The sequence below is a fragment of the Maylandia zebra genome, linkage group LG11 (assembly GCF_041146795.1).
Source record: "Maylandia zebra isolate NMK-2024a linkage group LG11, Mzebra_GT3a, whole genome shotgun sequence".
Taxonomy (NCBI): Eukaryota; Metazoa; Chordata; class Actinopteri; order Cichliformes; family Cichlidae; genus Maylandia; species Maylandia zebra.
In genome coordinates this window covers 36482682-36497527 of record NC_135177.1, presented here as the reverse complement: position 1 = coordinate 36497527, position 14846 = coordinate 36482682, and the positions used below count along the sequence as shown (strand labels likewise).

Below are 14846 nucleotides of genomic sequence, written 5' to 3'. Positions count from 1 at the left end.
GTTTCAGTGACTTGCACCCTGCAGTGAACCCTCTGTATTTACTTTCATGCAGTCTTCTCTCTATGGTAGACTTGGATATCGAGTGTTGTTCACTTGGTTGGCTGTTGTGAAGGGGTTTCTCTTCACCATGGAAATTATTCTGCGATCATCCACCACTGCGGTCTTCTGTGGACATCCAGGACTTTTTGCATTGCTGAGTTCAGTGCGGTCTTTCGGTCTCATGGTGTACCAAACTGAGACTTTGCTAATCCTAATATTGGAGCAATTTCTCTAGTGGGTTCTTTCTGCTTTGGCAGGTTAAAGGTGGCTCGTTTCACCTGCATGGAGAGCTCCTTTGACTTCATGTTGTCTGTTTAATTTTAGCGCCCACCCCCACTGTAAATAAAGTGGTTAAGCAAAAGTCACACAGACTAACTGCACCTTCTAGTGGTGCAAAGAGGCATTACAGCAGAGCAAAGCCTGGTTTATCCTCACTGTGTTTGCACGACTGTTGTTTCAACGATCATCAGCACGGGAGCTCAGATATTCCCGGGATGGGACGACATGGTGCGGGGAAAGATGAGACCCATGTTTCAACATGTCCTACCTGCACTGACGGAGGTTTTCCTCGGTTGGAGAAGACTGCAGGAACTTTATTTGTGAACCAAAACGGATTAAGCCAAAGGAGACAAACACAGACTCAAAGAAAAGTGAGGCGTTGTTGCGTGTTTAGAGCTTTTCATTTCTCTCCATAGCATGGTGTACAATCACATCTTTACAGTACATTCCCATCTCTGCTCCTCATCCCTCTCTCCCTCCTTTAATAAATATTACATCCTTTTGTTACCCACGCACGGCCGTGCACAGCAGGGCCCGCATGCTTCAGCAGACGCCGTTTTCCAAAACGAAATGGAGAGAGAAAGAGAACGAGAGCGTGAGGAAGAGCAGGAAAGAAAACCAGAGAGGAAGCTCTCGGGTGGGTGAAATGTTTTCAGGTCCGGTGAGCGGGGAGGACGAATAACGACAAAAATCAAAGACGGAAGATGAAAACTGAATAAAAAGAAAATGAATCGTACAAACACACACACAGAAAAACAATACTGCCAGAAAAATTCCCTTTTTTTCTTCTCCGGGACCCTCACAGGTCTGCTTGGTCCTCACAGGAGTCGCTCCGTCACTGATCAGACCTTAGAGCTTCCACCTGAACCCAACATGAAAGAGAAATCTTCAAAAACAAACTAACACGAACGCCCGTCTCTCACCTCCAAATGTCCTCCGCTGCACACACACTCACACACGGTTCATTATTACCATTATATATATATATATGTATCTATGTACTACTCTGCTGAAACATTCAGAACATGAATCACTATTATTGCTGGGGCCAGTGATCGTTCTCGTGGAGCCCCTCTTGGCCCACGCACAAAACAGCAAATCAGAGCAGGAAACAGGCATCACATGACTTCTTCAGAGCAGGACGAGACAGTCAGCGGCAACAATAAATACTGTCGTGGTCCAGGAAACAGTCGCACGCACCGAGTTTGAAAAAGACGTAAAACCCTGACAGAGCCCGGGAGAAGTGGGAGCGTGTTCCTCGTCCGCTGAGAGTCGATCGACGCTCCCGCTTTCCCGAATCGTGAACCTTTGAAATGTTGCAGGTCAGAAGAGGAAGTTCGGTCTGTGATAGTCGAGGTCTGAATTAAAGGAGATTGCAGCTGACCGGGTGGTCTGAACGGGCCCACCTGTGGCCTCGTGTCACACACACGCACGCACGCACGCACACACACACACACGCACGCACGCACACGCACGCACACACACACACACGCACGCACGCACACGCACGCACACACGCACACACGCACACGCACGCACGACTTGCAGCTGCAGGGAAATTATTGCTGTGGTCCTGAAAGCTTCCAGTCTGAGTTCACTCGAGGTGAACGTCGCGGTTTCAAGTCAGTCAGGCGAGGAGAGTTCTGAGCGGCGTCCTCTCTCACCGGGGTTCAAACAGGAAACGATCCGAATCTCTGCGGGTTCGGAGGTTGGGAGGGGGGCAGTCGGAGCAGGCGAGGTTCAGGCCTCGGTCAGGGACTCCGCGTCAGCAGGGGGGTCCTGCTTGACCTCTGGGACCACGATGCCCTGGTGGAGCTTCTCTAAAGACTGCTTCATCTGGAGACAGAGAGAGGCACACGCTGGGTTATAATCTGTGAGCTGAAGCCAGCCGTCAACGCAAACTGAAGCGGGACGCCAACCTGGTCGAGCAGCGAGACGGAGGACTGCAGGATCTGCTGCCACTTGCTGAGCTGGGCCTGATGAAACTGCCTCTGCAGCTGCAGGACCTGAGCCCACTCCCCAGCTGTCTGAGGCAAAGGACTGAGGGGTGAGGAGGAGGAAGGAGAAACAAGAGGAAGAAGAAGAGCTCTTTAACCCAGAGTCAACAGCACAAAGTGACCTTTTATGTTTTTGTCTAAGAAACAAACTGAGCAATAAATTAGACAAAAAAGCAAAAGTAATACAAATGAAAACTCATAAACAGACTTGTCAGAAGGTTCAATACAAGCTTCCAAAAATGTGAATGTCCATGTGCGTTAGTGTGCGAGCAGGAACTCAAACTTTTAGTTTGAAAGTGCACTTCCTGTCCTGTGTGCTGTCCAAAGCACCGAAACATGTTTGAAAACTCAGCAGGTTATTAAAAATATCCACAAACCCGTCCGTGAGCGGTTTCATGGACGAACTATTTTCTTCCAACCAAACCGAGCGTGTCACAGCGTGCAGGAGGCGGCCACACAAACCCGAGGATCAAACCTTTCGCTCCTCACGGGATGGAAACAGTGACGTCCACCTGCAACGTTAGCTCGCTTCACACTTCTGTAACTGGCGGATGTAGACGGTAGAAAGAAAATAGTCCCTGCGTCACAGAGAATAAGACAAGACGGGACTTCCTTCCTGCTGAAAGCCAGTTTTTTATTTGTTTGTTTTGCCGTTTGGTTCATTTTGTGTGAAATAGATTTTTTTATTGCTTAAATGATCCTCATCCTATTTTTACTGATCTTATCCCCTTTAAAACTTCTTGTTCTGACCTGTTGCTATGCAGTAACAGAGCTGTGGTCCCCCACAGGAGCAACTCACACCAAACACCAATTATCCTTCCCAGAGGAACGTGTGTGTGTGTGTGTGTGTGTGTGTGTGTGTGTGTGTGTGTGTGTGTTTAAGGAAAGCAGGGCGGTGTCTTTTACCTGTCAGCAACAGAGTAGGAGTGCCACGTCTCCAGTGTATGTGCGGCTCTTTCCAGAGCGTACAGCTTGTAGAACAGCAGCATGTTGAGCGCCACCAGCACCACCAGACTGACGGGGACAGAGAGCGCACAGAGGTCAGAGTCACTCAGCACCAACCACAATCTGAAAATGTTTCACACTGAACCACACGGACAGCAGGAAGGTCGAAAAACCAACGGAACAAAAGAACACAAATATTTGTGGGTTTGTTGGAGTCTGAGCTGTTACAGGAAGAATCCACCGTCAGCTAACACACACACAGGCTAATTTCAAGGCTTCTTTTCATTTTTGTTCAATTTTCCGTCTTACTGGAAACCTTTAACTAGACTTCATCCCAGCCACGATACAAACGACACAGACGGCAGGCTGCGGCCTTTAAGCTGGTCTCACTGCAGCACATGTGTGTCAAACATGCTGAGGAGGTATGACCAGCAGGTTTGGATTAAAAACTTCTGAAACAGTTCTTTGATTGATTCTAATTTTGTAACTTTGTCGCACCGACCTTGTTCAGTTTAAAACTTCTTATTTTACAAATAAATCAGACGTGAGGGCGACGGTTTCGCTCAGTGCTTCTGTCTCTACACCGTCTCTATCCAATAAAGGCTAAAATGTGGTGTCACATTTCTTCAGACAGATTTCATCTTTTTTTTTTATATGACTTAAAATCTGGTTATGAATCCTCGTTTAAATAATCCTCCTCCCTTTGGGGACAGATAATCGTACGTTTATGAGAGCAGCTTAAAATAATCAGCAGCTGTGCTTTTAGACCGAAGAGAAATGAACCTCATTTATCACATTTCATTTGAATTTGTCAAAGCTTCACGTTCAGCCTGAACGGTGGATTTTTCCTGTACGTTTGTGCTCAGAGGTCATATTTAAACAGCCAGTGGTGTAACGTTTAAAGCCTCTCATACGAACCTGATACAGATCCTACGCACAAGAAGTAATGCAGAAAGGAGGGAAAAAGAGAAATGGCAAGAAAGGCATCGTGAGGCCGTTAGTAAGCAGAAGGATCGATTGTGTCTGCATGAGCAACATTCAGCAGCGCACTGAGCAGCAGCGAGCTACTTTAACCAGAGACATACAATCAAAGCAGGGCTGTGATCAGCTCACAGTATAGAGAGCACACGTCGTGCACCGGTCCTGACGCCGCCGTGCAACAGTACAACCCCTCCTCATACAACCGTCTCCGCTGCTGCTGATTAAATAAGACCACACATGCTGGACAGACAGAGCGACGCTCACCCACAGATCCAATCCACACACTCGACTCCACAAACACTTACATGAAGCTGACGATGAGGAGGATGGTGGATATGCCGTTGTGCCCGCCGCCACGCGATCGCTCCCCCAGCTTCATAAACTGAGAGCCTAAAGGACACAACAGTGAACACTTTGTTACTGAATCAATTAGAAATCAGTGAGGTTGTGTTGGACGGCTGGAAAACCGAACACAACCACCAGAGGGCGTTACTGCACAGAGGCGGGACTCGCTGGTTGCGTCTGTATCCGGGCGGACTTACCGGCTTCTCTCGTGTCCCTCTCCTCTCCCACTCCTCTGTCCCCTCGGTCTCCACCACCCGCTCCTCCTCCTTCCCTCTCTCGCTCCCTCTCGCCCTGCCGCCGCGAGCACGTGCGTTTCCTGCGGCGCAAGCCGGGCGGGGTCTTGGCGGCGTCGGTGCCCACCGCTTCGCCTGTGGTCATCACGGTAACCTCAGTCTGCAGGAGTGTCTCCAGCTTGCACACCTCGCTCTCTGCGTGAGAGATTTAAAACCCAGAATGGAAGACCGGAGGGAAAATACCTCGCTCCATGAGGTGTCACAACACGCCCCGAGTCCGGCCAAGTTCAAATTTGATGCAGTTTCAAGAACGTTATCCAAAATAAAAACTATATTTGAAACCTTGGAAAGTGGGACTGGCAGCCCCCGTGTCTGTTTTGTGACTTTCTTTAAACAGAAATGAACTTAATGGCTCCGGTTTGTCTTTTACATAAAGTATCAGCGCACACGCAGACGTCCAGGCGATCTCTTTAAAAGCTCCGGAGACGACCGCGACCAGACACGTACAGAAAAATGTGTACGTCTGCCTGATTACAGGCCGGAGCTTGTGACGGCGTGACAGAATGTAAGCTCTGATATCTGATATGCTCTCTGTCAGCGCCCATGTCTTGTTTATCTGTGGACAGCGTGAGGCCCACCTAAACATCCACTACACTCAGCGCACAAGCAGAAAATGAGTTATCATAATATCATTACAGGGATATTATGTTCTCTCAATCAGCTTCTAATGATTCACGTAATTTAATTCCCCATCAACAGTTTCATTCTCCATATTAAGACCTTTATAGTTATTAACAGAGCTGCAGGAGGAGCTTGGTTCAGGTTTAGTTCTAGTGAAGCTTCCTCATCAGTTCAGCTTCTTTAGAAAATGTAAATATTTAAATTCAAAACCATAAAACCTGAAAGAACATTTTGTTTTAGAGTCACTGCAGGAGTCTCCTCCCCTTTTCCTCAAGCTCCGCCCCCATCCCTGTCAGTGCCACGTCTCCCAACCAGCCGTCCCACTGTCATCTCACAAAACTTCCCTTTCTCTCTTCCTGCCATCCTTCTGTCACAAATCACTCCTGACGCTCATCTCCACCCACTCCGCCCACTCCACCCTCTTCGTCACAGCTTCTACCTTCAACATCTCTGCTCCTTGCATCATCTTCACACTTTTTAAAGCAAGAAGTTAGATTTTTTTTCCTTTTTCTTTATTTAAATTAGACTTAAGAATATTAATTGACTGCTCGTGGTCTCTGTGCAGTACCATCACAGGCCCCCAGGGGGCTGCGTGGACGCAGGTAAACAAGGCCTATATGAAATGGATTACCTAAAGATTTGTTGACATTTGAGACATCTGAATATAAATTTAATGCACTTTGCTCTAAATATAAGCTCACCGTGTTCAGTGTGGTGCAGTGTGAGACAACAGAAGCAAACTATCAAACGTTGTCAGCTCTCAAAGTTTTCTCTGTTCAAAGAACCTGAAGTTGTAGATAAACGGCTCGCGGCCACATTGCAAACCACATCAATCCTCCATCTCTCTGATCTGCAGCGGGAAGCATCCTTTTTTCTTTTAAATTAAGCATTTCCTGTTTGTTTCTCTCAGCGGCTCGGCTGCCCTGACTCACCCATGTGTTTGTAGTACTCTTCGATGCCGCTCCAGGTGTTTTTTTCGATCAGCGCCTTCACCAGGCTCCACGGCTGCTTCCTGTAGCAGATGTCTGAGGAAACTCTGCCAGAGGAGACGCAAAGGAACTTTTAAAGCATGCGCAACATTTTTAAGCATCATTTTTATTCTCTGGAAAGAAAAGCTCTTTAGTTGAACCTGCGCTGCATCACTTTGGTCTTAATCGGGACTTTTCTCAGCTCGTAACTACACACAGGGCCTCTTACATTTTCTACAGTCTGATCTGATAATTCAAACTCAAACTTCCGTTTGTATAAGAGCATTTCACAAAATTAGCAAGCTAGCGTGTTTCAGTCTACCAAAGAACTGCATCAAGTTCAGAGAATTACGCAAGTACAACTATGACTAAAGAGTCGAGCTCTGAATCGGGAGGATATTAAAAATCAAAAATAGGGGCGATTTTGATACCGTTTTCAGGTTAAACGACAAAGTGTGGCTTTGTGTATGTGTTTTAAAGTACAAACCTACCCCACATGGTGAAATGATTCAATATTTCACCCAGAATGCTTTTTTTTTTTAAAGAGCATTGGCAGAAAATGGACGAAACACGCAGGTACCCACGCATGTTCCTGTTACTCTACGTCACAGACGTCAGACTTCGATGTATGCCAGAATATTAATGCTTGAAGTTGGTTATGAATGATCCAGAGAGCATATTTAATGTGAACGCTCTCCAGGTGGGAACTTTGACACAATTTCTTGGGAAAGACATCTGTCAAAACAACCGACATCTCATATTTAGGTTCATGTAATCAGACAGAAAGCGACGACCAGGAGGAATATTTACAGCCTAAAGCAGAATGAACTTGGCTGCATTTGGGCTTGAGATGAAGATAACTGGGAACAGGAGAGCCACCGCTCTTACTTCAGCTAAGCTGTCTTCAGGCCATGTGCATAACGGTCTATTGAGAAACTACCGTCTGCTGCTTTTGGTGGAAAATGCTGAAAAATGCTCTTCAGTCTGGGAATGCTACAGTCAAGACTTCAGACATGTGGAGTGCCATTTCTATCACAGTCATGCTCACAGGCTGAGCAGAAATTAAACAAAATATTATTATTTGATTAAAAATTAAAATGTGTACTAAGACTAAACTAAACCCAAGTTTCTTTGGTGTTTGGTGAAAACAGCTGGCCTGACGAGGCTTCGGTCCGTCTGCGTTTTCAGACTTTTGGAGGTTTTCTGAGTCCGTTAAGCTTTTTCACTGCTTTTAATCATTAAAGTGGACCTCGCGCTTCACCGTGTGTGCTGGTGGTGCCTCTTTGAGCTCTTTAACGGATTATCTGACTGACAGCATTCGACACCAGTGGGTGATGATGTCACGGTGGCTTCACCCATGGGCTGCAAACTCCGTCCTGTGGTTCATTTTAGCCGTGCTAAGCAGCGTCTCTGGTACGTCAGCTGCTTATTACTCCAACAGCATTTTCATAATAAGGACTGATTCGAGCACTGGAAGCTAACAGAATATTAGCCTGTAGCCACTTATGCAATCATGACTTCTTCTACTGCTCGTCTGCTGTCGTGTTTGTCGACCTGCTCAGCTCATGTTGTCGTGTTTGGATGTCCTCATTTATCAGGGACGGACAGACGGCGCAGAGCTCTGTTGAAATCTTATTTCCTTTAATAACTGCTTTTATTTTATTTTTTTAAACTGGATATTCTGCGACTTGCCCGTTGCTTTTAGAGCAATGGAAGTTATGAATTTACAAAGTGAAGTGTACTCGATTGGATTATTATCTAATCACGAACGTTATCAGTCACAGTATCATCAAGTAAAGCAGCGCCGAGTCCAACAGTGTTTTCAGTAAGGAGCCCGTCTGATAGAGTGCAGGCTGCTGCATAAATAAACTCGAGTGTTTTTTCAGTTCTTCCTTTGTTCGCTCGGCCGTGGCTCTAAGTGACACCGTGTGAGCGTGAAGAGTAAGCCGGGCGACCTCCACGAGCGCACAAACCTGAGTCGGCTCTTGTGTTTGTTGATGGAGGTGAGGCAGTATCTGTGGACGGTGTAGAAGTAGTCCTGGTATGGGATGCCTGAGGTGATGACCTCCGAGTCCACCACGTAGCACTCGCCCCGGGCGCTGCTTTTCTGCAGCGTCTGTAAGCAGGCAGAAGGTGGAGTTTTAGTGCAATGCAGGATCCATGTTTTTCACTCCACGTAGAAACTACAGGCAGGAAGTGAATCCAACAGAGCCCCATCCCAAAAACCCCCAAAAAACCTAAACATCACAGTTGTATGTCAAAACCTTTCTGAGTCAGTGCTTCATGTTAAACATGCAAAACCACAAAACAACACTAGTAATCATGGTGGCTGCATCCGTTATACGCACTCTGTGGTTCCCTCTGAGGCCCCACTCTGATTTATCAGCAAATCTATCTTGCTCTTCTCTAGCTAGCTGCGGTTTGTTGACTAATGCTGCTGCAAGTTTCCCATGTTTGATGCAATACCTGCATCAAACATGCTACAGAGCTAGCAATCCAAACTGCTCTCTCACAGTAGTTAAACTGTCAGTTATTATGCTCCGTAAATATAATAATCACACCATCATCATCAGTGATAATATTGAAGCTTCCTTTGTGCTCGTATTACACGGTCATGTGGAAAATAAAGACTCTGCAGTGAAAAACTTCTTCTTTGAGGTTTGTGAGCCGCTGTGTGCAGCTCTCCTCAGGTCCTGCCACAGTGCTGCTTCTCTGCTAAGGATCATTGTCCTGTTGCATGGCTCATATCTGACTGCAGAACATTTGAACATACAGTGCTGACAGTTGCTACAAGGTGTTGGTTTTTGGCTTTAAACATCTCCAGTTTGGCCTCATCTATCCAAACATTGCTCCAAACTGTCAAAACCTCTGCAGATGGTCAGTGAATCGAGTGCACCAGCAGCACCTGGCTGCTCTTTATCCTCCTCGTTCCACTCGCACAGGTTCTCAAAAAAGAGGATTTTTTATATTAAACACGTCTAAATGTGTTCAAGTGATGGGTCAACAGCTCAGAATGCTACAAATGCTAATGTGTCCGACAGAACACGTCTCCAAATTCAACTAAAAAGTTAAACTGACTCAAAATTATTGAAGCGTAATAACAGAGTACTAACATCTTCTCTCACATCTCAAATTAGAGCTAGTTGAAGCATCAATACAAAATAAAACCTCCCCTCCAGTTTCTACACAATGAAGCTAGAAACGTTCATCCTGACGACTGACCTGCGTCTCCACCACAGGGGCGGTCTTGGGCCCGAGGGGGTTGTTGAGGGCGATGGTGTAGCTGAGCACACGGCTGGTGTTCCCACTGCTGCCGTCCTGCTGCCATTCACCCACCGACAGGTCTGAAGGGGAGGGAGAACAAAAGTAACGAGAGGGCCCGAGAGACTCGGTGAAAATGGGAGAGCGACAAAAAAGAGAACACGCGAAGCTCCGAATTTATGAATGAAAAGGAAAGAGTGCGAGAGCGAGGAGAGAGAGTCAATGCACGCTCCTTTACACAAAGAAAGAAAGGAAGGCCCCAGTTAGAGCTACAGAATGTCCCTGAGCGAGCTGGGCCTCCAACCAGCAGCCTCACAGCTTCACTTTCATCTCAGCTTCACAGAGAAACACTAAAATATACAACAAATGAAAGCAAAGGCAACTCTGAGTGCCAGTTTATCAAACATTATAATTTTACAACTGTTTATAACGTGCATAGTTCATATTTCTGTGTAGTTTTCATATTTATATCCTGTACACAGCCTGTACATACTTATAGTTATACCTTCATACCCTGTACATTGTAACATACCCATAATATAATATATCTGTGGATGGATGCAAACTGCATTTCGTTGCCTTGTACCTGTAACATGTGCAATAACAACAAAGTTGAATTCTCTTCTATTCTTCTATCTAGTCTATTCTAAACAGGAAAAGTGACGCAGCACAAAGAAGAGGAGCAGGTTTTTCAGCAGCTCATCAGTGGGACACAGGGTGAGCTTCAGCAGCGTCACAACAGTAATCACATCCCCAAAATCAGATTTCCAGGGGAATTTGTTTTATTTTCATTTCAAACACCGGAGCTACAAAAATGGACGCTGGCAGATCAGGTATCAGCAAACTGAGAATAAGAGTGGATGAACTTATTTTCAAACCTTAACTGTTAGTGTCTCAACAGGAAAAACTCGCTCTGTCACACTAACTTCCTGCAACAAGTTCACACAAGCACTGTGGAGGTTAGTGAAGTTAACTGTGGGCAACATTAGAGCATGACATCATCCAGCAAAGCTACACGGTTAACAGCAGGAGAAGGGACTCAGAGTATGGCTAAGCTATTGATTTAGTGATTAAAACGTGGGCTTCAAACTACAATTAAAACACGACAGCCGAGATGAAACCGTGTGTCTGCATGACTGCGGCAGATTCAGCCCAGTTCACCTTTATCTATTTATTTAGTTTAAAAAAAAGAAGAAGTAATTAAACATCATGGAAATCCACCGAAATGAAACGAGTGAGTCATCAGGCCTGACTCTCAGGAGTGTTTTAACCTACCGGTGAAGTGTCGCTGGGAGAAGAGGTGCTGGATGAAGTGCGTGTCAGCAGAGAAGAGCAGGTCATGCAGTTTGTCCACGCTCATGCGGACCGCCGTGTTGATGAGCAGCCGCCCGCTAAGGTCAGCGCAGAACGCTTCCACCTCACCTGCAGGGCCAAAGAAAAGTTTGTTTTGATGTTTCTACAAAGTATTTGCCTCCACCACGGAGGTTTGCTTTGTTCATGAGCAGGCGCGTCACAGTGTCACTAACGGCAGAGCTCGACCAAACACGGCTAACTTTGGGTTACATGTGTTTTTACATCTTTGCATCTTTATAGGACAGTTTTTGGATGTTCTCAATAAGTAATCCGACTACTCTGAACACTCATCTTTATGTTTTTCCCATTATTGTTAGTTCACAGAGCGAGGGTATCAATATGACCATCTCAGGCACATAAGCCACACCCACCTGCTGTTAAACCTGTTAATGAGCGACAGCCAATCGCAAAAATATTAGCTTAAACTCACAGTAAGGCCCAGTGTAAGTATAACAAGGATTATTTTGAACAGTGAATCATGCAAAGCCACTCTAGCCGAGTCCAAGAACAAACAAATGTGAAGCCAAGAGTCAGCAGGAGAGGTGTAGAGTAAACGTCTACAGCACCATATAACACGCTCAGCTCGGAGGTGATTGTAGATGCGTCAGCTGATCGGGGAACCGTTTCGGTTTGGTTCAGGTCAGATTTAACTGAAGTGAGACAAAGTACAGCATGTTCATGTTTACAAAACCTGCATTCACTGCTGACGTGCAGCGGAGCAAAGAGTTATTGTCCTGAGATCAGGAGGGCAGGAAACCACTTTAATATCATTTGTTACCAACATAAAGGTACCTCTGAGTCTTATTGAAGCTCTAAGATGTTATCAGAATTTGTTTTTAGATGAAATTTATGCCGACCGACAGATTCAAATTAAATCTCTTTTCTTGTGGTCTCTTTGCCCAAACGACACTCACTCTCTTCCTGTGTGTCAGACGAGTTGCTGGGGTCTGTGGGCAGGTCCTCATCGTTGGTGATGTCCAATGACGAGAGGTTTCCCAGACTGGCAGTTGGTGGGGGCAGCATGTGATTGGCTGACTCGGACAGGCTGTCTCCGCCTTCTTCCAGAGTCTGATGCAGAGGAGGCGGGGGAGAGAGAAAGAGCACATGGGAGGGCAGTTAGTGAGGGGTCTGAGGGAGATCACCCCATTGTCATATGACTTGAGAGGCCTCACAGCGAGGCTGGCCTCGTGCTGATGTGGCCTCGGCAGGCATACCACTGTAGCCATCCAATTAATGTGAAACCGGCACAGAGTTGACACAGCGCTGCATTTATTCACTCTGTCAGCGTCGAGATAACGGCTGCAGAGAAACAACCGCCGCCGCAGCAGCTTTTGGCTGATTGGACACAGAGACGAATGCAGACTACACAAATATTTCCCATCAATTCCTTCTTGCCTGGAGGCCACGTTATTATTTTCCTCCTGAATGTGCTCATAAATGTAGATGTAATCCTTTGAATCGACTAATTATTTGCTTTTTTTATTTTTAAATTGCTATAATAGAAAATAGAAATTCTCACATCTATTGGGAACCATCCCCATCATGTTTACTCCCCTCTAGCCTGTTATTTGCTCATTAATTAGAACAAATAATCGTAATGAATCAAACGTGGGAATAAAAGGGCCCAAAACTGTGTGATCAAGCGTTGGCAGTGCAATTTAAATAAGCTGCTTTTAGCTTCAGGCATGTTTCATCAAATACAGATTCAAAAGATTCAGTTTCAACATGCAGAGCAAAGGTCAGCTGGCTCTGCTTCCCAGCCCTCCAGGTATAACAAACAGACAGCCACGTCCTGCATATTAAATAGTCTGAATGTGAAGAACACTCACAAAAGAGGCAGCAGCAGAGGCCGGGGTGGAGGCGGAGAAAGAGGCGTTGGTGGTGGTGGTGGTGGATGGCAGCGAGCTGTGTGAGCTGGGCGGGCTGGGTTCGAGGGGCTCGGAGCCGAGCCTGCTTCCCGACAAGGAGGGCACCTCCACGGGCAGACAGGAGGCAGAGGAGGGCGGAGAGGATCCGCCGAGGCTGGCAGCTGAAGGAGGACTGCTTAAACTGCATGGCACCAGCGGAGGCGGAGAGCTGCCCGCGGAGGGAACGGATACTGAGCTCAGGTCCAACAGGTCTGTGACCGACCCAGACTCCTCTCCCGGCCTGGAGAACAGGGCAACAGGAACGTCGCAGCGAGGGAAAGGGAAAAACATCTGTTAGAGAACCCAGAGTCTTCTTGTTTGCTTAAAAAGATGGAAAAGTGACCCCTAAAGCTACATGTATGTTTAAATGATCGCTAATAAGCTTGTCTGTCATGCCTTCTTCTGTTTAAGCATTTAACCACAATAAAATGACTATTATAGCTTCTGTCACTGCCAATTAACTATAGACGTAACAAATAAGCTTAAATCTCACTGACAGGGACGCATATTGTGTCTTTTTCATTAGAGAGTCAACTTATCGTTGACGTGCAGAACTTTACCCAACAATAAAAATGTGACACGAGGAAAAAATAAAAGCAGGTTTTCAGCTTTAACATGGTTAAGACTCAAATAACTCGCACATCTATAACTAGAGGTGGTTACATATAGACACTCACAGCAGGCCGTTCATGTGTTCAGCGGTGGGGGAGACGTAGTCGTCGTCTTCGCTGGTGAGGCCCAGCTCAGTGCCGTAGCACTGGTGCACGATGTGCCACAGCTCTTTGGGGGACAGAGACTGCAGAAAATACAGACATTTAATCATGCACGTTCCTGCGCGGTTCACTCTGCAGCTCTTTGTCTTGTCAAACTGCAAGTGTAGAAACAGCAGCTGCAGGCAATAGGATTTGTGTGACAGCCAAAATCCATCTGTGTGCGTGCATTAGTCTGGGATGTTCACTGTGCAACAGAGTGTGGGACTTTTTATTGATTCTCAATGAGCCTTGAATCAAAATCAATTGTGCAAACATGTTGGACACTTTACGACTCCGTCTGAGGCGACGGTAAATATAGTGCCATGCGGCCCATTCAGAGCACAGCTGCTGTTTTACTGAAAAACACCACAGTTATTATAAATGAACACACCTCAGGGGGAAATGACAATAAAGAAAAACCACTTTTATCCCACCTTGCTGTAACATTTTTGTGTTTTATCAGTTTTAGTTGTGTGAGCAGCGTGCAGTGTTTTATTTTTCCATCTTGTTCATGCTGCAAATATCGAGATGAAATCTTAAACTAAAGTTAAAAACAAGATGTGTGAACACCTGTACACGCCGCAGGCCTGTAAATCTCTAAAAGCAGAAGCCTCTGCATCTTCTGCTCAGAGGAGCGTAAATAAAAGCAAACTGTTCAAGTTAAGACCAGGATGTCAACACTGCTGAAAGGTCAAAGTGGAATCAAGTGTTGATTCACTAAAAGGGAGCCAACAGTAGTCAGCATTACAAAACAGTGACATTCAGCCCAACTTTTATTGCCACTGCAGGGAACAGACACTGGCATGTTGGCAACTCAGCCGACAGCATTGAAAACCGTTGTTAATGAAGGATGTCAATGAAACTAAATGGCTCAAATTATTTACACACTTTCTTAGTTTATCTTAAACTGCTGGAAGGAAAAAATAATCTTTTTTTTTTTCAAAATTTAATAAACTTGGAGCTAATTCAAAGCATGAAAGCCCAATATCCTGCTGAATGCTGATCGGTCTGTTAAGGATTTATTACAGGAATTGTTTCCGAACAATAACTAGATGCTGTGAGTGCAGCTACACCACAACAGAAACATGTATGCACAATAAGCAGC

General features: G+C 45.9%; 1 protein-coding gene across 3 annotated transcripts in view; it reads right to left on the bottom strand.

The window, feature by feature from the left end:
* Positions 1–697: 697 nt before the first annotated feature.
* Positions 698–14846, bottom strand: part of LOC112432179 (protein Aster-A) — a 43536-nt gene continuing 29387 nt past the window's right edge. For all 3 annotated transcript variants that reach the window (XM_076890305.1, XM_076890306.1, XM_076890307.1), the window contains 12 exons: positions 13667–13785; positions 12912–13230; positions 11997–12150; positions 11005–11151; positions 9691–9812; positions 8442–8584; positions 6433–6536; positions 4784–5014; positions 4547–4631; positions 3222–3329; positions 2238–2358; positions 698–2154 (listed from right to left, as the gene is read on the bottom strand). In XM_076890305.1, coding sequence (XP_076746420.1) covers positions 2059–2154; positions 2238–2358; positions 3222–3329; positions 4547–4631; positions 4784–5014; positions 6433–6536; positions 8442–8584; positions 9691–9812; positions 11005–11151; positions 11997–12150; positions 12912–13230; positions 13667–13785 — 1749 coding nt within the window. In that variant the 3' untranslated portion in view covers positions 698–2058. The remainder of the gene's footprint in view (positions 2155–2237; positions 2359–3221; positions 3330–4546; positions 4632–4783; positions 5015–6432; positions 6537–8441; positions 8585–9690; positions 9813–11004; positions 11152–11996; positions 12151–12911; positions 13231–13666; positions 13786–14846) is intronic.